General features: G+C 43.5%; 1 protein-coding gene across 1 annotated transcript in view; it reads left to right on the top strand.

Annotated features, from left to right (window-relative positions):
• MAMDC2 (MAM domain containing 2) overlaps nucleotides 1-26,097 on the top strand; it is a 179,320-nt gene that overhangs the window by 61,122 nt on the left and 92,101 nt on the right. The window contains exons 3-7 of the mRNA XM_023213254.2: nucleotides 1,957-2,228; nucleotides 3,474-3,558; nucleotides 6,734-6,871; nucleotides 20,325-20,581; nucleotides 25,664-25,757. Coding sequence (XP_023069022.1) covers nucleotides 1,957-2,228; nucleotides 3,474-3,558; nucleotides 6,734-6,871; nucleotides 20,325-20,581; nucleotides 25,664-25,757 — 846 coding nt within the window. The remainder of the gene's footprint in view (nucleotides 1-1,956; nucleotides 2,229-3,473; nucleotides 3,559-6,733; nucleotides 6,872-20,324; nucleotides 20,582-25,663; nucleotides 25,758-26,097) is intronic.

The raw sequence follows: 26,097 nt of genomic DNA on the forward strand, positions 1-26,097 counted from the left end.
GGGAAGTGCGCAGGGAAAATTGAGCCTCCCATGGCAGCAAAGTTGGTATTTGATGTGAATGTTGATAGGACATAGCAGGGTCTTTATTTGTTTCTTTCCTCTCTTATACTCCATGTCCCAACTCTCTGTTTCCTTGGAAAAGGTTTGAGGTACTCATGTGATCTCCCCCAATCCAGCCTGCTTGAAGTCCCTTCTTTTGGGACAGTAGCAAAGAGTGGGGAAAGAGGATGGCACTAATACATTCCTCACGCCACAAGAAGCGGCACTTTTATCCAAAAAGGGTTGGCCTCAAGAGCCCTGGCTTAGAAGAGTCAAACCCAACAAGCCTTTCACCTCAGAAATGTGCGTGAAGCACTTAGAACAGTAGTTGGGCCTGGGTTGCAGTGAGCGTTGCCTGTATGTGGGAGGTATGGTGGTGGCAGCAATTGCTGCAAGGGCCAGATTTCTCCACAAGGGTGCCTGGGTTGGCATCTGGAAGCAATTGCTATCTGCACCCAGTGGGCAGTTGCTACGTTAAGAAGATTGCCAGCAAGAGTTAGATCTTGATCTTGAAACCCTTCAGTCGGCAAGCAAGGATCCCTGAAGACAGTGCCCTAACTGTGTCCCTCATGTGAGGATGGCTGTCATCTGAGCTCCAGTTGGCCTGTCAGTACTCGCCACAGAGATAAGGATCCAGGCTGGGATGGGCATTTGAGACAACAAGCGTGGGAGGACAGGCTGAAGAACATCAAAACAAAGAGGCTTTTCAGATCCTTTCTAGTAAGAGTTTAGGGTTAGGGAGACTGAACTGCAGACACAGGGAGGTGGAAGCCACAGGATTAAAGACAGCAGGTTAAATGACAGCCATGAATGTGGGACCCTCTGAGAAAGCAGGAGAATCTGCAGGCCAGAAAGGTCCAGGAGGTCCTCAAAGACCCATAGGCAATTGGATCATTGATATAGGAAACCAGATGGCCAGAGGTGTTTGGAAGGCTTGAGTTAAGGTTCTTGGCTTCAATGCCCCACCTTTTTTAATAGAAATGTTTTCCGCATCCTGTACAGTCAGCAGAAAACACTTGTCAATATTAGGAGGGTAGAGGGAGAAGGGAAGGAGAATGAACAGAGGAAAAGGAAAGGAGGAGGAGAAGGATGGGGAAACGGGAAGAAGAAGACAGAAGTGAGGAGGAGAAGGAGAAAGGAGGAAAGAGGGAATCCAAAAGGAGAAGTGAGGATAGTGGAGAAAGAAGGACGATTGCTAGTCTCAGAGTGTCCAGTGCTTTCCCAGCCCTGTGCTACATGTTTTGCAAGTGTTTCCTCATTTAGTTCTCAGAACTATGAAATTTGGTCATGGAAGAGTCAAGGGAAGGAAGTCTTATTCCTAATTTAAAAAATAAAATAGCTTACAATGTACTTTTTCTGCCTAGGTCCCAAGATCCAGGCTTAGATAACCAAATCAATTCAGTCTACATAATGATGCAAGTTAAATGCAGATTGAAGCATTAGGTAATGGGGAGAGCTATGTAAGGAGAAGGTTGAGTCCACCTAGTTACACTGACTTCAGTCATGCTGCTCTTCTGATTCTGATGTCCCTCAGCCTACAGACACATATGCCTATGGGGACCAGGGAGATGAATGCAATGTGCTAAATGGGCCTGGTGTAAAAGAATAAAAAGCAGAGACACTCAGTGTCAGGAGTGAAGAGGGAGTGATGGCAATTATGGCAAAGTGGAGACCACATGCCACCCTCTGAAGAGGCAACACCACTCATCTCCAGCCTGTCGTTGTCATCTGGTAACATGGCCTCAGTGCTTTCAATTTTTTCAAAAGAGGCCAGTGATCCAGTGTTCAGGCAGCTTCCAGTGGGTTGACAAAATATATCTGCAGGTTTATCTGCCCAGAGACTTGACTGTAGTTGCATATTTTTCCAGGTTGCAAACCAAAAATTGATCCTTTTCCTGTGTTCCTTTCTCTTTCCAGGTCATTACATTTACATGGATACCTCCTTTGGCAAGCAGGGGGAGAAAGCTGTGCTGCTAAGTTCTGACTTACAGGCTGAGGAATGGAGCTGCCTCCGCTTGGTCTACCAGATAACCACATCTTCAGAGTCTCTGTCAGATCCCAGCCAGCTGAACCTCTATATGAGATTTGAAGATGAAAGCTTTGATCGCTTGCTTTGGTCAGCTAAGGAACCTTCAGATAGCTGGCTCATAGCCAGCTTGGATTTGCAAAACAGTTCCAAGAAATTCAAGGTAGGTGGAGTTTAGGAGAAAGATATAGAGCCTCTTATCTTTGCTTTATACTATTCTAAAATCTTATGAAAATTTCTGATGTGGAGGTTAGTTGTCTCCTGGGTTATGATGTGATGTTTCATAGGATACATACCATAAAAGAATATTAGCAATGGAAATTAACATTTTGTTTATTCCTTAAAAGAGCTTCTTCCCAGATTTCTTTCCCATCTATTTAAATAAGCCTTCTGTAAAAATGTAAATGGGGCTTAAACTAACCTCTTCAATGAAAATAGATTTTCTATGGCTTTTAGGGAGTATTCTCATTTCTATAATTTTATTTCATCCTTCTAAACTGTGTGTGCTATGTGTTTGTTTATCATCTTAATCATTTCTTTGCTACAAATTTTGAACAAAACATTAACTATAATAAAAGGAAAATAAAAATACTTTAAAAGAGAAAACATACTTAAAGGATATGTTCCATTTCCTTTTCAAAGAGGGAAGGTGTTCCTTTGGGAGTCCTGGAAAAGGAAAGTAGAGAATGTAAGGTGAAGCTGGGTGTGCATTGGATAAGGAAGGAGGATGGGATCCAGACACACCTGGCCATGAAGTGTGATGTTTATTGAAAATATTTCATTGAGGACACAATGGAGCCATCATGAAAACATTCCCCATTCCTAATCCGCCTTTCAATTTCCTATCCCATCCTGCTTCTTCTTTGAAAAGCTTGAAATACTTTACTTTCCAATACCATCTGTCTGCTTGGAGTCCTTCCCTGTTAGCCAGTGGTTGAGGATGGAGCATGGGGCCTCTGAGTTCCCTCTTTTACAACATCCTCCCAGCAGTTATCACCTCCTAAATCTGCCAGCATAGTTGCAGAATATAGGGCTAAACCCACAGGAGAAAAAGTGATTACTTTCAGAAACAGGACCACAAGTGCTACCACAAGCACTGAAGATGGTGGTGGTTGGGAAAACAACAGAAGAGAAGACAGCTGACTCTGAGCTTCTGTCAGATGCCTTACTCACCTCGAAGTTTTGATGTATGAGTTTATGTGCACATGTGCATGCACACATATACGTACACACACGTTCTTTTAGTAAAGTCCATAGTGAAATTGGTATCCAATAGCAATTAGCTGAGACTAACAATCCTGTTGTGCCTTGAATGGCTGAATAGCTCCAGACTAATAGCTGAAATACTGAACCAAGGAAACATGATGTTCTGAAGTCTAACTCCCCTTCTTCCCCATATGTTGTGCAGATTTTAATAGAAGGTGTACTAGGACAGGGAAACACAGCCAGCATTGCACTGTTTGAAATCAAGATGACAACCGGCTACTGTATTGGTAAGTGGGCTTCATTTTCATTAAATCAAACTGTGAATCTTTTTCTAAAAGCTACTGTTGCCAGAGGGAACTGAATCAATCCTAAAGACCAAGTATTTTATAGAATGCACTGCATAATGCATACTGGTTTAAATTCTTTGCTAGGTTCATTTGAATACTGTATGTTGTTTGTCTTTAGTGTGGGAAGGCTCATTAGAATTTGCCTGTACTGTCTGGATTAATGAAAGAAACATAGATGCAGCAACTGTAACTTGAGAGCTGCCACCTTAACCTTGACATGTTCTGATTAAAAGAATTTACAAATTGCTGGAAACTCAGCTTTTTGTAGCATGTGCCAGAAAAGCAGACATTGTATTATCTCCTTTCCCTCATTTCTCTCTTGGCACACCACTGCCCTCCTCTTAATAATCACAGTTGTCACTTAGAATTCACTTGAGAAGAGTTGGTTGGCTGTCTCTTATGTGCCAGCTTCCAAGAGGGCATAAAGAAAGGGTAAACCCTGTCCTATGGTGGTTCAGTTTCTATTTGTCTACACTGAAGCTAGTTCTGTATATGATAACTACTGCTGAGGAAGGACAAGCTGTGCAGTGGAGGCGCAGGGAGGAGAAGAAGAAATTGGAGAGGACTGAATAGGGACAATGCATTGGAGCTGGAGTTTCAAGAAGGAGAAGAATTTAGTTAAGTGGAGGTGCAGAGTAGGAAGGCAAGGGTTCTCTGTGGCCAGACTTCTGTCGGGAGAAAGAACAGAGCAGGTTCAGGCAAAGGCAAGAGGCTGAGTAAGGTGTTTGAAGTGAAGACCAAGACTGCTAAGGGAGTTTGTGATGGAAAACTGTGGATGCAGGATGTGGAGCTTGGACCTGCTGAATCATATGGGTCAGCCAGCAGGGGAGAAGTGTGCAGCTGCACTTTCAGATGACTCCAGCTGTCACGTGGAAGATGAGTTGGGTACAAGGAAAATACACAGCAGGTGGGAAAACCCCTAGGAAGCAGCTGTGACCTTACAGAGGGAGCTTAATGAGGGCAATACTGAATTAGCAGTGGAATCGGAAAAAGGCAGTCGAATTGACAGATTTTTCAGCACTGACAGCTCTTGAAGGCTAAATGAATGTGGCAGGGAAGAGAAAGGACAGTCAAAGAAGATTCTGAACAACAACAACAACAAAACAGCCTTTGCTAATCCCCTGAAGTTTCACTTCTCTGTTTTGATCTCAATGATGTCTCTAGGGCAAGTGAAAGAAAATATACCATTTTCTGAACATACAGTGAGGCTCAGGCTCCCTTCCTTGAGCCTCCCTCTGGGCTCCCACCTGGCATCTGTACAGATTGTGAACGACAGACAAGTTAGACACCCCTGGTGGAGCGCCACCTGCTGACCCAGTCAGCTTACTGAGCCTCGCCTCTGCTTTGTCATCTGTAAAATGGGAATAAAATGCTTCCCTCCTAGGAATCTTGGGAGGAGGAATGAGATCTTGGCTATGAAGATGATTGGTATATACAGTGCTGGGCATCCAAGACATGTTGCCTTTCTTCAAATGATGTGGTGACTTCTGATTTGTTTGAAACTAAAGGATGCCAACACTTGTTAAACTCTATGATCATGCTCTCACTTCTTTCTTTCTGGGTACTTTCTCTGTCTCTTTCCATTCCTCATCTGTAAAATGAGGTTAGTAACAGTGCCTATGTCATGGGGCTGCTTTGAGGATTGAATAAGTTAATTTATGTAAAGTGCTCAGAATGAAGCCTGGCACATTGAGGAATATTTTGCTTTTTATTTTACTCTTAGGCAGCCTTTGGCACTGAATGTTAGGGCATTGGTTAGCAGACACTGTGGTGGAAACATTGAAAATGAAAATCTTAGAAATTTTCAGTGCTTGCTAATGTAAAAACACATTGCTGACTATACCAGTCAAGACCCTGGCAGGAAGGAGGAAATAGGATACACTCAACCTGAGTAATTTGAGGGAAGCTCACTGAAGAGATCACAAAGTGTGAGTCGTAAAGGAAGCCAACAAGGGACAGCTCTGTGACCCAGGACTAGTAACAGTGATAATTCATGAGCTGTTGTCTTCTTTTGGCCTGAAAGAACAAGGGAGGAGGAGTTTCCAGTACCTGTAAACAATAGCTATTTGGTGAGGACTGCTTGACAAGATTTGCCAACCCATGGCGACCTGGCTGGGAGACTGCTGCGCAATTAAACCCCTGATTTCACTCTCCTTCCACCTTCCATTGGTCGAATCCAACAGGGAGATGGAAGGCAGGGGAGCCCATTGATACAGTTCAGATAGGTCAACCCCTGCAGGACCTATCAGGTGGAGAAGAGCAAAATTGATCTGCAGGGGGCCAATGGCCAGCACAATTATACTTCGTAGTTTAATTGCATGATTATAAGGGTCAGTGGAGGCATTAGCTTGTGAGTTTCTTGCTCCCTTTTAAGGAAAAGTTGTTGATGGAGATCAATATATCCACGCAAACATGCCAACGACACTAAGGGGAGAAGAGGAGGGTCTGATTATCCTCTCTCTCTTCTCCACTCAGTAGCTGCAAAAGGAACCCAGAACCTAGGATAGATCTGTCCTACCCATTTTGCCTGGGTTCTCATTTATAAGAAAAACAGAATTTTAGCATCTCGGACACATGCCCCTCAGCTCTGGGCAACTTGTTCATCAGGAGAAGAGAAAGGAATGGAGGACTGGGCCACCAGATTCAAGAAAGGGTTGTGGAAAAAATTTTCTAGAGCTAAGAGCATAACCCTGAACAGTGCTTTGAGACAGAGGTGACTGATAAAAATAGCTGACTTGTACCAAGCACTGACCACATGCCTGGCACTGTGCTGGGAGCTCTCCACACTTACAATAGCTCTGTGAAGTAGGAACATCCTCCCCATTTCACATATGGAAACACAGAGGCTACAAAAAGTGATAAGTCATGCTCCAAGCAACATGGCTAATAAGTGGAAAGACCATAATCTAAAGGGCCAATGATGAATTAGAATCTTGATTTATTACAGGATCTGTCTCTCTTCTTGGCTAATATTGTGCGGGGGTCCTGGTAGAAAGGTCACAGTGGGCAAAGGAAGAGAGAAACTTCTGAATATCTAAGAGCAAACTCTGTAGTAGGATGGGTGTACCCAGGTGTGACTGTGTGTCCATGCAGTGTTTTTGTTTCCCTTCCCCAGAATGTGACTTTGAAGAAAATCATCTCTGTGGCTTTGTGAACCGCTGGAATCCCAACGTGAACTGGTTTGTTGGAGGAGGAAGTATTCGGAATGTCCATTCCATTCTCCCACAGGATCACACCTTCAAGAGTGAACTGGGTGAGCTGCGGTCAAATGGAGTCCTTTTCCCAGATAAATTTTTTCTGCTGTCTCCTCCCACTTCCTGCACTGACCTAGCTGTGGCTTCTGTCAGTAGGGAAGAGAGGAGGGAGAAGGGTGAGTAGGAACTAAGTAGGAACCAGGAGGTGTGGCAGAAGAGTAGGGAAGGACCTACAGGGAGGTAGAGAAAAACTGCACCTGTGAACTCTGTAGCTACGGGGAAGGCCACCCCGTAAAGATTTTCCTTCACCTGTGGCCTAGTCTTGTATTTTCACATTTCCATATTATGCTTTACTTTCTTGTGTGTTTGTTGTTTAATATTTCTCATTTCTAAAGACAAGGCTGGAATAATCCTAGGTTACTTTTCACTGAAAATAGATCAAAGGATGGGAATGGGTCTTAGGAACTTCCCAAGTGACAGTGAGGTGAGCCAATACTGCTGATTAGCTCTGAATGTGGTGTGCAACAGGCCCCCCTAGTGGCGAAGAAGGCTGCTTCTCTGCAAGGAAAATGCGAGGTGAGGTTGTATTATCAGCAAGAAGTCAGCCTTGAGGAGAAGTCCTCCACAGAAGAGAGACAAGGGCAAGGGCTTACTTACTTGTGGGTTACCACTGCTCTCACCCGGACCCTGGTAGGCTTTGGAAAAGCCTAGGTCTCTCCACAGTTGCAAGACATTTCATCCTCGACTCCAAGGTCTCCAAGGAGTGAGAAGCTTCTGGCAGCTGGCTTTTCAACAAGAACAAGACAGGAATTTTTATTCTGCTGCAAACAGTTAACTTTTTCTCTTTTGATCCTTTACACATAGATATTGAGGTAATATACTCATCCCAATAATTTGCTGATGGTGACAGTGTGTCCCCATGCCTGAAGACATGATGACCTTTTATGGTCCTTTCCATTTTTCTTCATTCACTATTGCTTCTCTTCATCTGAATATTTTTAACCATGTCTCCAACTCTTTTTTTCAAAAGTGCTCACCCTTCAGCTTATCTTGACTCTAGACTGTCTTCATCCTAACCTTATTGTTCTCTTTGCTCCTATTCTATCTTTTCCTTTATATCCTGAGTCTCAGGTTCAGTCTCCTGTAACAGCCAGGCAGACAGTATAAGCAAATGGCATGTGGGCTGGGTGAGGACTGCGGCAAACTAGACAGCAGAGACCCTGTGCAAAGGCTACTCGGCTCCAATGAGTTGCTGCTGTGTGAGAATGCAAGCCCAGGTTGCCAGATCTTTTGATGTTTCAAGATCATCAGGAAGGCAGGGGATTTTTTTTGTGTGTGAAATTTCCCAAATGTTTAAAAGTTGGTGAATGTTTTCTAAAATCACAGTGTGGGCCAATAAAACACACTTGCAGGTCAGGTCCTGTTGGCCAACTTCTATTTTGCAACCTTCATTTGACAAGTTTCTTTTCTTTTACAACATGTTCAGGCTTCTTAGAATAAGTTATCTATAAGTAACCACAAATAAAAAGATTGGAGTCTCATGGAGCTTGCCTGTTTAAAACAAATGCAACTTCAAATCTAGCATTGTCATTAATTTGACCCAGCATTAGATATAATGGGGAAAATGACAATTAAAATGACAGATCCTCTACGGCCCCTTCCCAGCTTCAAGGAAGATGCTTTCAAGAAAGGAAAAGAGATTTTTATCACAACTGGATGTTAACAAAGGGCGGTATGTGTCAAGTGCAATAAGAGTGGTCTCCTTCCCCCACCAAAAAAGAAAGGTGTTGGGAATTCAGAGACAAAAGAGGCCCCTCACTGCTTAGATGTCCTAGAAGACATGATAAAAGAAGTAAACTGTATTTCGGGGATGGGTATGATTTTGACAAAGATGAGAAAAAGCTAAGAGCAATGATACAGTGGTGGTAGCTACGAGGGGTGGATGGTGGAAGAGATGTGGCTGAGAAAGCAGTACAGGGACAAATTCGAAAATGCCTGGAATGCCAGGTAAGAGATTTTAACTTTATTTCATTGACAATGGGAGGCCACACAGGTGTTTGGGCAGGGGAGAGACACCATCACAGCAGTGTTTTTAGATGGATTAACATAACAGGGATTATTTCAGTAGATGAAGACTAAAAAGGTGGAGCAAGAGTACAGAAGAATTCCCCAGAAACTGTTTCTTCAGATGCATCTGGGGTCACTTACATAAGAAATTGAGATAAGACCAAAAAAAAGCATGTTTATGTACTTCCTACCTTTAAAACCTAGGTTCAGCCTTTTTCTTTCTTTTTTTTTTTTTTTTTTTGAGATGGAGTCTTGCTCTGTTGCCCAGGCTGGAGTGCAGGGGTGTGATCTCAGCTCACTGCGACCTCCACCTTCCAGGTTCAAGCAGTTCTCCCTGCCTCAGCCTCCCAAGCAGCTGGGATTACAGACACCTACCACTTTGTCCAGTTAATTTTTGTATTTTTAGTAAGGACAGGGTTTCCCCATGTTGGCCAGGCTGGTCTCAAACTCCTGACCTTAGGTGATCTGCCCACCTCGGCCTTCCAAAGTGCTGTTTAGCACTTTTGACAGTGACAAGACATTGGAGTTTTTCTACGGATAGCCCATATTTTTACCTTATAAATAAGTGGCCTATCCTCATTTGGGGCCCTTTGTAGGAACCACACTATAAACAAGTGCTCTGTGTACAGTGAATGACAACCAGTCATGGCAAAGTAATCCATGAATCTGCATGAGTATTTTAAAAGACAGTTGGGTTAACTCAAAATAATAAAATGTCACCAACTCTTGGGGGCTTTATGTAAATGAGTAAAGCAACTAACAATCTCTTGGGGTTTGAAGAAAGAAAAGCCAGATGACTTTTTCTTCATGTGTGACAATAGGCTAGTTTTGAGATTGTTTTTCTGTCATATCTTAAGAATCTAATACAAGGAACAGAAAGGATCTTGAAAGTCTGATGCATCAAAATGGCAATTATTTCTCCTGTCATTATCACAGCTGCACAGAGATGCAAATTTAACAATGGGGAAGTGTTAGAGAACTTTTCCTAAATCATTTAAAAATTAGTTCCAAAGTCAAACCCTGTGGGTAACCAATACTATGATTCAGTGATTACTCAGTGTTTCATTTTTCATCCTCAATGATGGCAAGAGGCAGCTGGCTGGGGAGAACATATATTTCTTGGAAGAGGCAACAGACCAATGGACTAGTGTCAAATCATCCATTTGACTATGTTATCTGAGTGCAATTCATCCTCTGAAGAGTGTAATTCTCCTAGTCCTTCTTCACCCCCATCTGCAATCATAGAATATTCTGACTATATTTGTGTCCCCACGGATAGAGAAAGAGCCCCAGGCTAGGAGTCCAAATACTTGTGCTCCAGGCCCAGTTATCAGAGTACTTTATAACCTTGACTAAGCCCTCAACTTCTTAGGGTCTCCATTGACGCATCTGATGCATCTGACGTGTCTCCATTGACGCATCATCAAATGAGCAATTTGAATTTAATGATTCAAAGATGGCTTTGAGTTCCAATATTTTACTTTTCTCCCATTGCCTAATGCTAGTTACCAAAATCTCCAAATTCACCATTCAGTGAGATCTATTTCAAAATGGCTTGAGTCCCTCCTGGATACTTATAAGCACACAGTATTTGGCACCAGAAGAAAAGGAGAACTAAAGGAATAAAGGGTTGAGAAAAAGAGGCCCTGGATTTTCTAATATCTTGACCAGAAGGGTCAAGACGTAAGCGTATTGGTGTGGTCATCCTTGAGAAGCACTAAGACTTGCTGGTAGGGTACTGCCACCCCTGACATAAGCACTTGCCTCTCTCCTTTCCCACTCCCTTTTCCCCTCCCATCTCCTTCTCTCCATTTTCCCATTCTTCCTCTTCTTCCTTGGCTATTCTAGAATACTTCCCCAAGGCAGGCAGCTTTTCCCACTAGCATTGCTTGGCACCCATATGGCTGAAAAAGAAGCTGACCTGAGGGTTGAAGGGAGGAAGTCTAAGAAGATCTTCTACCTACCTTCCAGCAATCCATGGGATTATCTAGTCAGAGCCTCAACACCAGAATTACGCTTCTTCATTGATCACTTATTCATTCCTTCACTCATTCAACAAACACATAATAAGCACTTTTTACATGTATTTATATTTACATTCTTGCATACCCTGGTATGTAAAAAAACAGCCATTCTGGATTAAAAAAATGTGGCACATATACACCAGGGAATGCTATGCAGTTATAAAAAAGGATGAGTTCATGTCCTTTGCAGGGACATGGATGAAGTTGGAAACCATCATTTTCAGCAAACTAACACAGGAACAGAAAACCAAATGCCGCATGTTCTCCCTCATAAGCGGAAGCTGCACAATGAGAACACATGGACACGGGGTGGGGAACATCACACACTGGGGCCTGTTGGCAGGGTGGAGATAGCATTAGGAGAAATACCTAATGTAGATGACGGGTTGATGGGTACAGCAAACTACCATGGCACATGTATACCTATGTAGCAAACCTGCACATTTGGCACATGTATCCCAGAACTCAAAGTATAGTTTAAAAAAAAAAAAAAAATGATGCTTAAAATAAAAAAAAAAAAAAGTAATTAACCTCAAAGAGTTTATAGGAACCAACTTTTCCCAAAATGTCCTTCCCTAATCCTTATATGGAGCACAAGGGTGATATGTGGTCAAATAAACTAGGGAAACCCTGCATTAAAGAAAGCTAAACAGATTTCTTTATTTCAGGATTTCTCAATACCTTTAATATAGTTCTATGCTCATGTACATTATGGCATTTCTCAAATTCTCTGAATGCCAAAATGCCACATAAACTTGCAAGCATGCACAGTAATGCATGACTAATAGAGGTATGAAATAAATGATATGAAACCACAGACAAAAGACTACCTTGGTTTTGGGGTACAGAGAAGGCTCTCTTGAGGAAGGAATCACAGAACTGGAATTTGACCAAATGGATAAGGGGGAGACAAACGCAGCATGTGCAAAAGTGTAGAGGCATGAGAGTGGATGGTTTATTTTATGTTTGGACAGCATTTGAGAAGCACAAGGTATGTGATGATGGCAGAGGAACCCCTAGGTCGCAGGTTACATTCCTACTTATGATTAGCAGGAAGCCTGATTGCCTGCATTCCAATCTTTCCTGTTATTTCACTCCAAGTCCTCTTCAACCCTTGGACTAATATTTTGGCCATTCATTAGCCAACATCCCCACTCAACACACACACACACACACACACACAGTCCTCTGTAAGCCTGGAGTGCCATTCACTAGCCAACATCCCCACTCAACACACACACACACACACACACACACACACACACACACAGTCCTCTGTAAGCCTGGAGTGCTCTGTAAATCTTTCCCCTATAGAGGATGGGGCTAAAAATGATGAGTTCAAAAGATTCTAAAATACTTTATTTGAAAAGCTCTGCCCATAGGACTCAAAGATTTGGTCAGTATCATTCTTTAAAACAAAGCAAAACAAACCCTCCAATGCTCTAAAAAGGAAAGAGGTTGCCTCTCTTATATTTGCTTTCTACTGGGTATACTGATTTCCCTGGAGCTCTATCAGTTTGGGTGGCAAAGTAAAGATTAAATGGTTCAGATGTCTGCCTGCAACAGCAGATTTTGCTCTATGTGATTTCATCTTGTGTTTGTTCATATACTGGATGCAGCTTTTGCCTTTGCTTTCAGGTAAAAACTGGAGAAACAGCATGTAGAAGGGGAGCTATTGTCTACTTAGGAATTTCAGAACTGCAGAGAGGGCTGAGGGAAGTCTTCCCAGGAGAGTGCTAGTCTTTGGGTTGTAGAAAAGCAAACAGTGAATGTAATTTCTGAAAACTACAATGTGGATGTGAGTTTTCCTTCATTTCCTTGTATGTTGCAAACAATCTGCCCCAAACATTGAGTCAAGGTTTTTAAATGAGCGTTGTGCCCCCAAATTATTGTCTAATGATAGAAATGACTAAAATAATGCAGTAAGAATTGTGGTGGGACATCTTTGGAATACTGGAGGGGATGTGATTTTTATCCTGTGTTTTCTTAATTCTGACTCATCACATATGGGTTTCTTTCTTTATTCATATTTTATGAAGTGAAACAAAATCTTTCAGGAGGTAACCTACTGACAGCTCAGATCATTACTGTTTTCTACCTACCTTAGCAAAAAACAAAAAAACAAAAAAAAAAAGAAAGAAAGAAAAACAGATGATTGCTGGAAAAATAATGAGGGAAATGCATCTCTTTGCTGAGATTTAAAAAACCAAGCCTGCTTGTTGTGCTACTCTGGAAGAAGCTGGACAAGGTTTCAAAATCTAAAATAAGGTTAGAGTTATTTTATTCCATCAAACATCATGAGATGGATGGATCATCTCTCCATGATCATGACACTCTACTCATTTCAGTTTGGAATGAGCAAGGGTCGTCTTAACAGGACCTATTTATTTACTCTCTGCATTGATCCATTTGGTGCCTGGTGTAAGTAAGCACTTGGTGTAAGCATTCGGTAGGGAAGCAGCTTTCTTAATTTTCTTACCATTTTCTTTGTGCAAGGTCTGCTGAATTTCCTTTCTCTACCCTTGGATGACTTACTGTGGCTTTCCAGTTACTTTCAGGTATTAACAAACATCTTCACTTTCAAGGATTAGGTTCAGTCAAGTCACAACTGCGATGTCTCATCTAGTTTAGATCTTCCCACAGACTGGGCCACACAACAGCTGTAGAGAGAAAGGTTTGTGCTTTGTCTCTTCATACTTCACCTTTTTCTTCCCTACCTCTTCTCCCTCTTACTGGCTTCTGGCTGCTTCAGGGTCGGGAGGCAATAGGCGGGGTGGGGATGGAACAGAAAGGCAAAGGCCAGGGACAAAAGTTTCACTTGACTGTTGCTATTTAATCTAGAGGTGATGCCCTTCATACAGCACATAGCCAAATTCTGGCATTCCTGTCATGGCCAATGGGGGATCCCACTTTAGTGTTGCCAGACAGGGATGAGCAACTCTCTGGCTGACCATCTATGAATCCTTCTTAGCTCCTATAAGTCATGGTATGCCCCACCAGCTCCCTTCTAATGGAATTGCTGCACTGGCAGGCAGTTCTCTTGAGAAGAGTTCTTTTAAGGTACTGTAGCCCAGCTGCCTTCTAAATTGCCCCCTCAAACTCTGGAAGTGCAGTTCACTGGCAGCAAACTCCTTTTTCTCCACTCTTCCCCCACAGGTCCCTAGGGTCAGCTTCTTGCCTTTAGAGGTAGGCACCAGTGCCAGGCTCCATCTCTGCATCACATACACACTCCAGTATCACTGATCAAGCTTTCTTAAGAACTCTGACCCCCTTCATCTCAAGGTTCAGAGCAATTGCAGAGCTCAGAAATGTCTGCACATAGGGGAGGGGATGAGGTTAGATGGCAGTTTCCTTCCTCTATCTCTTCCATGAGTGGTTCCCTTAAGGCCCCTCCTTTAGATCAAGGTAAGAAAGGGGAAGCAATCCCCTTGCCTTCCCTGGAGAGGTCGAAAGGAAACACACAGCAGGGCAGTTCCGTGACAACGCTCTTTATAGAAACCCCATCTCCAATCTCTCTGATTCATCTCGAGCCTTCTCATATGCACAGGCTAGAAGGGAGAGACAGGCTAATACTGGTAGAGCTGGGGTAGGTGCCAGGGGTTGCCACTTAGCATATTGACGGTCTAGCACCACTCTTCAGAAAATAGAGGTTGTTGTCACTTAATTGTTTGGGGCTTTGAAGTCTTAGCACAGATACGAGAAGTCTCACGTAATATTCATTCATGTTTACATCATCCTTGAAAGCTGTATAAAAAGACTAGAGTCTGACTTTATCATGGTAAGGGCCACCAAAACCCTTACAACTAAAGGCTCATGAAGATAACTGTCAGACTCATTGGGTGGAAAAACATGCATTGTAACTCATTCTCTTTGGGTGCCATCTGCTCACCATGGCAGCAGACCAGGGGTATTTCCCTCTGGCATACATCTCTTCAGACCAGGTTGTCTGCCCTACTGGGGAGACAGCTTGTCCAGACAAGCAGCAACACTGGAGCAGACAACACAATTGGAGTGCAAATGTGGCCAACAGGACCGCATCACAGCTGAGTCAGAGGATGCCTCTGGCACCACGGCCAAGCCAAGGGCAGTCTTGGGGGAATGCTGGTGAGCCAGACTGCTTGAAAATAAACATTCAGAAACCACCTTTAAAGTTCTTTCCCTAATGCAAGGGGAAATGGCTGACTACCAGGGGCCACTGGTTCCACATGAAAAGTTCAGCTAATACAGAAGGCTGCTGCAAGAAAGGAACGGACAGCCTCTTCAGGAGGAAGTGTGCATACACCAGCACCTCAGGCTCCATCCCAGAAGAGGCCTGAGCACTGGCGGCATGACTGAGAATTGTGATCTTTCTTTCAGCTGAATTTGAAAAGTTTTTCGCCTAGAAACCTCAGGCTCTTTGTGTATAATCCAGAATTAGGTAATAATAGATTGATTTTCACTCTGTGTATGGCAAAGCAGCACATACTGTAGAGGAGGGGTAATAAGCTTCTCAATTCTTAATCTTATGGGGGAACCCATTCCCCGCATATAACCTCTTTCATTTTCAGTTCAAGTTTTAATACTTTAAAAGTCTCGGCCGGGCGCCGTGGCTCAAGCCTGTAATCCCAGCACTTTGGGAGGCCGAGACGGGCGGATCATGAGGTCAGGAGATCGAGACCATCCTGGCTAACACTGTGAAACCCCGTCTCTACTAAAAAATACAAAAAACTAGCCGGGCGAGGTGGCGGGCGCCTGTAGTCCCAGCTACTCGGGAGGCTGAGGCAGGAGAATGGCGTGAACCCGGGAGGCGGAGCTTGCAGTGAGCTGAGATCCCGCCACTGCACTCCAGCCCGGGCGACAGAGCGAGACTCCGTCTCAAAAAAAAAAAAAAAATCTCCGTGGCCTGCAAGGTCTCCACTGATTTGGCAGATTAAAGGATTCTGTCTACTTAAAGTCCATCTACACCTAGTTTCATCCTACTCGAATCTTAAATATCCGACAAAAAAAAAAAGGCCTTTTCCAGAGGTTCTGGAAGCTCTAGAACCCTATGCCAGATAGGAGCGTTGCGCTCATTGAACTAGGCAGGAAAATTCTCCTAATATCAGGCACTGGACAAAATTTCCCAAGAACTCCAGGCTACCTTCATTGTTTTTAGAAAGGAGAATACTATGGCACCTGCAGCCACCTACCCATTGACTCTTCTTCCTCAGAACAGATTGTATCTGATGACACACTCTGCCTGGTTTGGCTGTCATTCCTCCAGCCTCTTCTCCTGGGGCAGACACCTGAATGACAATTTCTGAATCACCCCGACCAGTTCAACTGAGATAACAAACTCATGATGAGTTACCTTTTGTTCCCTAATGAGAAGCTTAACATTGCTCAAATTGTCAGTAAATAGAACCCAATTCGGCAAAAAATGAATGATGGAAAGAAAATGGGGGCAAGGGCCTGTGGTCTAGTCTAGTGGTTCCGAATGAGACTTGGAGTCAGCAGTCTTGGTCTTGTTCCCAGCAGCCTCTCTGACTCACTTTGGGCAGATCGTGTTATGTTTGCTGGATGCTTTTTGGATCAGAAATGTGATTGTGGTTCACTTGGACTAGCATCCTGAGCACAGGTTGTTAGTGAGGCACTTTGACTGCAAATGCACAAAATATTGTCCACAGAGCAGGTGAGTTACTATCCTTTAAAGACAACTCTCAGATGTCTGTCATCTGCAAGGAAGGTGAATTTACAACAAGACTGGCTATGGAAGCAGACACTAAGCTGGGACTAGGTGGGAAAGAGATTTCCTGGGAGAGATGGCTGTGAAGGCTCTGAGGAGGAAGGAGCCAGACTAGCTGGGGACAGGCCCAACGTCCTTATTGGGCACGGCAGCCATAGTGCCTAGGAGTCATGGCATTTTTGGGGTCCATGACAATATTTTAATTTTATTTTAAAATTGGAAGGGTAAAATGAATATAATAATTTCTAGTCTACATCATATACCTCTTTATGCCAATGCAGTAGTAAACCAAAATGTTAAGGGTTTTTTTTTTTTTTTTTTTTTTTTTTTTAATGGAGGAATGGGCCCACCACAGCAAAAGGGCCTGGGGCCCACAAAAGTCATAAAGATGCCCTGGGTAGGGAAAACTTTCAGCTCAGGATGCAAACCTGACCCCTGAGGAAGAGGAGAACCTGGGCCAATGGGAGCTGCCGAAGGCCCCCATGGCAGACAGAATGGCCTGCCCCTCTGCTATGCTTGGTCACTCTGGAGCAGGGAGCTGGGAGCAGCCCAGAGTGGCGTCTTGGTACACTCTCCTGCAGGTCCAAAGGTGAGGTGGCTGGAGACCCAGTCACTGATGGTTTCTTCAGCAAGTTCTCTTAAAGAGGATCTCTGTGGCCCCTGCAATTAGGTATCCAGGAAGCAAAGTATTATAATGTATGCACATTATAATACAAAGAATTATAGCTCCCCTCCACTCAGTTCTCCCTGCTCATATCTCACAAAAAGATTCTGTTTCATTGGTAAGTCATGTTACAAAGGGCAATGAAGATTTCATCTCTGCCTTGGATACTCACGTGAGTTCTTAGAGAACAGAAGCAGATTACAGAGGCTAATTGGTCATAGGCATTCTCCACCACTAGAATGTTCTCATCAAGGCTTGCTGGCCACCAGGAGTGCTTTAGAGGGTTTTCAAGCTTGGGATACGGAGGAGTGACCTTGCCTCCATGTCAGAGGTTCTTTGATTCTGTCCAGTCTGACATTCTGATTCTTCCTTTAAAATTCCTCCCCAGAGGTGGCCAAGCGGAGCCTACAGTGGTTTCCAACCTGTAGATATGTTTATTTGGCACATACGAAGTTTAAAAAAATATGGTAGGGAGTGTTAGGCATTGAATTGTGCACACTCAAAATTCAAATGTTGAAGTCCTAACCCCCAAGACTTAGAATGTGACCTTGCTTGGACACAGATGGGTGCAGATGTCATTAGTTAAGATGAGGTCATGCTGGAGTAGGGTGGGCCTCCAATCCAATATGACCGCTGTCCTTTTTAAAAGGGGAACTTTGGGCACAGAGAGAGATGTACACGGGGAGAATGCCATGTAAAGATAAAGGCAGAGACCTTCAAGCCAAGGAATGCCAAAGATTGCCAGCACACCACCAGAAGCTTGGAGAGAGACCCAGGACCAATCCTTCCCTCACGGCCCTGAGAAGGAACAACCCCTGCTGACACCTTGATCCTTGACTTCTGGACTCCAGAGCTGTGAAGCAATACATGTGTGTTGCTGAAGCCTCCCATTTTGCAGTATTTTGTGACAGCTGCCCTAGCAAACCACACAGGAAGCATCCCTTAAAAATGGATAGATTTGCCATGAAAACCTGAATTCCAGACTAGGATGGGGAAAGCCTGCAGCACGGGGCTGGATGCCGGGCATCCACTGGGTAGGCCCTGCTCTCTCAGGAAGGCTGGAGAACACAGGGGTGAGGGGCCAGGTTTCTCACCCCAAGCCGGTTATTGCTGCATAAGAATGTGGGCCCAGTATTATCAGATGTTTTTATTTTTCCAGACAAGCTTGGTTTCTGTTTCTCAATGTGGGGAAAAATAAGATTTCACATGCTAGCTACTAATTTACCACTCTCTATTTTCTCCCTGACTCAATCAACTTCGTTCATACACTTAATCTGGCTGCCTCCTCTGAGAATTTGAGTTCGTAATCTCTGTTTATTCACTGTTGTGTGGTTTGGCAAGACGGTAAGGTAAATTATATTCAAATAAGATTATTCATGGGATTCAGGGTACTGAATAACTTGCCATCAGGAGAAAGTGACCTTTGACCTATCCATTTTTCCCCTCTGCCATGTTGAGATGAGGACCTTTCTGAGACCACGTCTGTACATTAAATAACTACTTGTTGAGGGCCCACCACATACCGGGCTATGTGCTAGATACAAACTAAACGTCCAGTGTATAAATGCATATGCTCCTTCTAATATTTTTTTCTGCTCTTCATAATGGAGAAAAGGTATTCTTTCCTTATTTTATTTTATTTTTTGGAGACAGGGTCTCACTTATCACCCAGGCTGGAGTACGGTGCTGTGATCACAGCTTACTGTAACCTTGAACTCATGGGCTCAAGTGATTCTCCTGATTCAGCCTCCCTAATAGCTAAGACCAGAGGTGCATGCTACCATGCCCAGCTAATTTTAAGAAAGTTTTTTCTGTAGAGACAGGGATCTCACTATGTTCCCCAGGCTGGTCTCAAGTTCCTGGCCTCAAGCAATGCTCCCGTCTCAGCCTCCCAAAGTGTTGGGATTAAGGCATGAGTCACTGCACCTGGCCAGGAATTCTTATTAACAAGAGATTATGTCATGGAAATGAAGATATTAAGCTGTAATTGTTCTGAGCTTGTAAATAGAAAGGGCACTCTGTTGAAGCTGCATTGCATAGCACTTCTCTGTCATCACTCAAATAAATTCATACAAAATTGCTAACAACGATAGCTTACCCTTTATACAGAACAGGCTGTAGGGCAAGCATGGTTCTAGAATTGTGAATGGCATTGTAATTGTTAGGCAGCTACAATGTACCAGGCACGCTAAACACTTTACATACATGACTCCATGTAATATTCATTGACTCTATGAGGAAAGTATTTGATTGTCATTCTAGAGATCCGGAAATTGAGACCCAGACATATGCAGAAATTTGTTCAAGGTCACAGGGCTAGTAAGAAGTGGAGCAGGATTCAACCTCAGTTCTCTTCAATGCTAAGTCGAGGCTGTCTCCATTCTGCCACATGGTTTCTGTGTTTCACCAAGATGCCCCTAACGGAGGCCAGCCCCTGGGTCCAGAGCCCACAAAGACCTGCCAAGAGTGATACCACATATTCACTCCTCCGATTTTCAGTGTCGATTGACTTGCATGCTATTAACAATACACACATTGCCGTATAGTTGGAATTCAAAATCTTAGTTTCACTCAAAACATATGGTGACATCTTGCATTAATTGTAAACATGTGCAGGAGGGTCTCTCCATGCCCTTTTAAGAATAGATGGTAAGTTTTGTGTCCTCTTCAGAGTCTTATAACTCAAATAAGGATTGCGAGGGAGTGGCTTCTAGGGTAATGTTCTATTTCTTTCCATGGGTGTATTCAGCTTGTGAAAATTTAAGCACTTGATAGATGACACATCTACTTTTCTCTATGTATATTTTACTTGAATCAAAAGTAAGGAAAGTAAAAGGAATGGTCTCATCCTGTATTTAGCAGAGTGCAGTGAACCCCATGGACCCATCTCTCAGCTGCAACATTTCTCCATCCACTCATGGCCAAACCTCATCCACTTCCTCCTCACCATTCCTGCTGGATTATTTTGAATGCAGAATCACACCATTTTACCTGAACCTCTTCCCCTCCCCACCCCCAACTCTTACGCTGTGCTCTGTCTCTCTGACTTTCAGGCCACTACATGTACGTGGATTCGGTTTATGTGAAGCACTTCCAGGAGGTGGCACAGCTCATCTCCCCGTTGACCACGGCCCCCATGGCTGGCTGCCTGTCATTTTATTACCAGATCCAGCAGGGAAATGACAATGTCTTTTCCCTTTACACTCGGGATGCGGCTGGCCTTTACGAGGAAATCTGGAAAGCAGATAGGCCAGGGAATGCTGCCTGGAATCTTGCAGAGGTCGAGTTCAATGCTCCTTACCCCATGGAGGTAGGTGTACTGGTATGCACCAGCTGTGCCAGGGTGGGTGCTGTGCAGATGTGCCACCCACACACAGAGCTGGAGATGGAGAGGCTGTGGAGTCTCACACTCAGTCTGTCTTTTCTGCTGTGCCTGAACCATACTCTTTCTCATCCTCAGCCCCTCTCCTGCTCTCCCTTCCTCTGCATCCCCTTTGCCTGCCTCCTTTATTACCTTCATTTCCTAACAAGAGTCATTTTTATGAGAAAAAATACGGCAAAAGCCAGTCAACCAACTGGACTTCTTGGCGACCCTCTCCTTCTGAAGCTTGCACTGTGGTCACAGAGGGTTCAAACGAGGAGATCAGAACCCTACAAGTAAAACTCAGTCTGGAGTTACCTTTCCTGAGAGCAGTTTTGAAGGTTTTCCTTACTTGAGTGAACTGTTTTTCTTAAAAAAAAAAAAAAAAAGTGACTCATTTCTTTTCTTGCAACATAAATAATGTTGTAAAATCAGAAATAAACTTGCTATTATGGCCCTAGTTTGAAACAAGTCTTGATGCCTTCATTTTAAAACTTTCTCCAGTTATGTAAGTGATATGTTCAATGCAGAAGAATTAGAAAATTCAGAGACATGAAATGAATTAAAATGCCCTCAGCCAACTTCACAAAGGGGAGGACTACTAACATTAAAGGTTTACTATCTTTTAGACCTTTTTCTAAGCACATACATTGATACATGTCTGTATCTATGCATGTATTTCAGAAGCTACGAGCACTTTCAGTACTGACTATCCGGCCAAGTAGATAAAATTATCTCCGTATTTACAGACAAGAAGAGAGAAAACAGAGTGTCCAAGAAATTGGACATTTTTTTCTAGGTCACACAGCTGGTGAATGCCAGAGAACTTAGTAACTAAGTTCATGGACTAAAATCCGACCCAAAGCTGAGGAAGGAGGCCCAGCTCTGTCTGAGGACCCCATGGCACCCCTAGAATCAGTGGGTGCAGCAATATGGTTGCTATAAGATTGCCATAAAGATTTGGAGCTATAAGTAGAGTCTCGGTTACCCCAAGTTATTAATGTCCCTCACTTTTCACTTTGTGCATCTTGCAATATCTTCTCCAGTTCCCTTTAAAGTGCCAGAGAAGCAGATTATTCCTCTGGATGGGTTTCGGTGGTGCCATCTGCTAGCCTGATGTAGGGCTGCAGAGAACAGGGTTGGGTCTTAGTTTCTGATGTGTTTCATCTACTGAATGCGTGCCTGCCTCTCCCCACACCCCTTTCCTATTTACCTCCCCTACTTCCCCCCGAAAAAAAACACTCTAGAGAGAGCACAGTGTCTTTTGCAGAATGTGTGCTATTTCCTATCCCAAAGTCCAACCAGGTCTTGATTTGTTCTTGCAGCTCAGTGGAAAATTTTCTGTGAGTTTGGGTTATGAGGAGGAAAAGAAATGCATGTACTGCTTCAAAAGTTTCCTATCAAAGTCAGATGAGTCCCCCCCACACACTGACAGTGTTCTCTTTACCAACTCCTTTCATCCAACCATAAGCTCCTCGGGCAACATTTGTCTGAATCAAACTTTGCTGAATTTTTAAAAATCAATACTTGGAAGGTTACAACTCTGGACACGACTAAACCTCAATACACATCCTTTGGGTCAACACATGTGATTTTGCTCTACCAATCTGAACTATTCACTGGTGTTATTTGCTCTCACTCATCAGGAAAAGAAAGTTGTCCTGAAGAAATCAGTGAGTTTAATGTCATCACATTCTCAAGTGAATTTTGAGAAGGAAAACAAACACTGGAGACTGTCTGAACAAGAGAACACATTGGCACAGAGGCTGTGATTAGCAAACGCTGATCAGGAATAGCATTCTTACCCCACCGGCTCTGCATAAATTTTGTCATTCACTTTACCAGCTAGTGCCTTGAGAGCTAAATGTCATGGACCTGTGTTAAGTTTGTAAACTTAATTTGCCCCTTCTCATAAGTCCACATCTTTTCCTTCATTCACAGCCCTTCCCCCTTGGCAAAGACAAATTTCTAGGGTTCCCCTTGGATTTTGGAGAGTTTAGGCACCAGGTCCCTGTGGGAACATTACTGTTGAGGTGAAAGGTACTTTAAGAACTATTTTGTCCAAACTCTTTTTCATTTCAAAAAATGAAGAAACTGAGGGCTGGGAGAAGAATGGGCCTGTTCAAGCTAATTGGTGGCTAACTAGGCTGGAACCTGAATAGTAGTTCAAGAGGGAGTCAACCTGCAGGAAAAAAAAAATTATTATTTTTGAAACAGGGTCTCACTCTGTCACCCAGGCTGGAGTGCAGTGGAGTGATCTTGGCTCACTGCAACCTCTGTCTCCCAGGTTCAAGCAATCCTCTCAGCCTCCCAAGTAGTTGGAACTACAGGCGTGTGCCACCACACGCAGCTAATTTTTGTATTTTTTGTAAAGATGAGGTTCCACCATGTTGCCCAGGCTGGTCTCAAGCTCCTGAGCTTAAGTGATCCACCCACCTCAGCCTCCCAAAGTGCTGGGATTACAGGCGTGAGCCACTGAGGCCAACCAACCTTCGGAAAAAGATAGAAAATTAGTTCAGAGCTTGTTATGTGCCTGACACTGTGGTTGGATATTTGTAGACATTATCTCATTTAATCTCCTCAACAGTCTTACAAGACAGGTGTTTTATAGATAAGAAAACTGAGACCCTGGGAGGTTAAGTGGTTGATGTGGTTTGGCTGTGTCCCCACCCAAATCTCACCTTGAATTCCCACGTGTTGTGGGAGGGACCCAGTGGGAGGTAATTGAATCATGGGGGCAGGTCCTTCCCATGCCTTTCTAGTGATAGTGAATAAGTCTCACAAGATCTGTTAGTTTTATAAGGATGAGTTTCCCTGCACAAGCTCTATTCTCTTCTCTGTGCCTGCTTCCATCCACATAAGATGTGACTTGCTCCTCTTTGCCTTCTGCCATGATTGTGAGGCCTCCCCAGCCACGTGGAACTGTAAGTCCATTAAACCCTTTTTCCTGGGTAAATTAACCAGTCTTGGTATGTCTTTATCAGCCGTGTGAAAACAGACTAATACAGTGATAAAGCCAGGCCCACCTAGCTAATAAGTGATGAAAATGGGATCTGAACTCTGGTCTGTCTGTCTGCCTCCAAGAAACCATTTATTCAGAAGAAGCTGCAAACTAGAAGCCTAGAGGTCAAATCTAGTCCACAGTGGTGATCTGTCTGGCTGTGGAGTGGGGTTTTTCATTTTGTTTTTGTTTTAATTTTTGAATTAATTGTCAGCGTTGACAAACTCAAAGATTTCAAATAAAATCTAGATTCAGATCCTCTTGATAATTTGCTAGATACAGAGACGTTAGGCCTCGTATTTGTTTGCTAGGGCTGCCCATAACAAAGTAGCACAAAAGAGGTGGCTTAAAAAAACAGAAATTTTGTATGTCATCATTCTGGAGGCCACAAGTTCATGATCAAGGTGTTGGCAGGGCTTGTTCCTCCTGAGGGCCGTGAGAGAGAATCTGTCCTTTGCCTCTCTCCCGTTTCTGGTGGTGTGCTGGCAATCTTTGGCATTCCTTGGCTTGTAGCTCTCTGCCTTCATTTTCACATGGCATTCTGTGTGTGTGTGTGTGTGTGTGTGTGTGTGTGTGTGTGTGTGTGTCTGCATCCAAATTTCTCCTTTTTATAAGGACACCAGTCGTTTAAATTAGAGGCTCACTCTACTTCAGCATGACCTCATCTTAACTAATTACATTTGCGGTGACCCTATTCCCAAATAAGGTCACATACTGAGATACTAGAGGTTGGCACTTCAGCACAGGAATTGTGTGTGAGGGATGCAGGGGCACACAGTTCAACCCATAACAGGTCTGACTTCCCACATAATAGCAATTGATGAAGCTGAGTGACAGTTGCCCTTTTAGACAGGGGTTTCTGTCTCTATTTCACAAGAGGCCGCACCATACCCAGCCCACTTCTGCATTTCCACTACCTGCCTGGCTTTTGTAGGCACTGAAGTTTCAAGCCCTGTTCTGTGCTGCGTCTTCTCAGGTTATTAACTTACACAAGAGGACTGCACACCTGGGTGGCTTTTCCAGCACAGGTGAAGGCTGTGCTGACATCTGATCCCCCGTGGTTACAGGCAGAAGGTGGTCGACTGAGCTCACAGTTAAAGTTGCTGGTAGAGAAGAAAGCAAAGCTAAAAGGGTTGAAGTCATTGGTCCATGTTCTTTCTAACCATTGGAACATACCTGGACATGCTGAGATCGGGGTTCTCACCTCTGACTGTTGCATCTTTGTCCAGCCCTTGATGTAGAGTTCATATAGGAAGAAGGAAAGGAACTCAGAGGGTGTTTGCTCCTGAGTGGTGGCAGGGAGGTAAAAACAAACAAACAAACAAACAAACAAACAAACAAAAAAACCTGGCCTGCTTTCTTAGCCGATTTTTCCTTTAATTGAAATTCATAATGCTAATTAGTTCTGTAGTTCTAGCAGAAATGACATAGGCACTTCAGCTGACACTCAAGGAAGAAAGGCATATCCACCAATAAAAGGCAACTTTAAAGACTCTGTCTTGGTCCACTCAGGCTGCTATAACATAATACCATAACCTAGGTAATTCATAAACAACAGAAATATATTTCTTATAGTTCTGAAGTCTGAGAAGTTCCAGATCAAAGTGTTGGCAGATCTGGCGTCGGGTGAGGGCCTGTTTCCTGGTCCATATGGCACCTACTCATTGTGCCCTCAAATTCCAGAAGGGGCACACTAGTAAGGGCACCAATCCCATTCCAAAACCTAATGACCTCCCCAAAAGCCCCATCTTCTATTACCATTCCCTTGGGGGGTTCATATTTCAATGTATGACTTTTGAGAATTTGTGAGTGTCCCACAGACACTCAGATCATAGCAGTTTCATTCTCCCAAAAAGAGACTGTAAGTTGAGGAGGGTGCTGCCCAAACTCATATTTGGAAATCTGATTCCATGAGTCCTTGTAACTTGGCTTCATCTGGTTTGATTGACATGTCATTTGAAATCATTAAGAGCACTTAAGCCAAACTGAAAATATGTGAACATGTGACAGCATGCCATTTTCCTCTGCAGGTTATTTTTGAAGTTGCTTTCAATGGTCCCAAAGGAGGCTATGTTGCCCTGGATGATATTTCGTTCTCTCCTGTTCATTGCCAGAATCAGACAGGTGAGCATTCTCTATCTGTCACTGCATTTTGGGATGTTCCTGTTTCAATAGATGTTTGTGGTTAGAACTTGTTTTAATTGCTTTTAATTTTCATATCTTTCCCCTTCTCTCATCCTTAAAAAACGGTTTAAAGGTCATTTTTTCTGGAATATTACTCTTTTTTCCCCCTCCCAGAGGGAGTCTAATGTTTCTGACACCATCAGCCAGTTGTCCTATCTTAGGAAGCTTTCATCTTTCCTTCCCAGGAAAAGAAAATTAAATAATACTAACTTATTCTCACTCCATTTTTCTCTTTAGAGGATATCTTGGGCCCATAAATGCATAGCTGGGTAGATGGACA

Source organism: Piliocolobus tephrosceles, chromosome 14, assembly GCF_002776525.5.
Source record: "Piliocolobus tephrosceles isolate RC106 chromosome 14, ASM277652v3, whole genome shotgun sequence".
NCBI classification, from domain to species: domain Eukaryota; kingdom Metazoa; phylum Chordata; class Mammalia; order Primates; family Cercopithecidae; genus Piliocolobus; species Piliocolobus tephrosceles.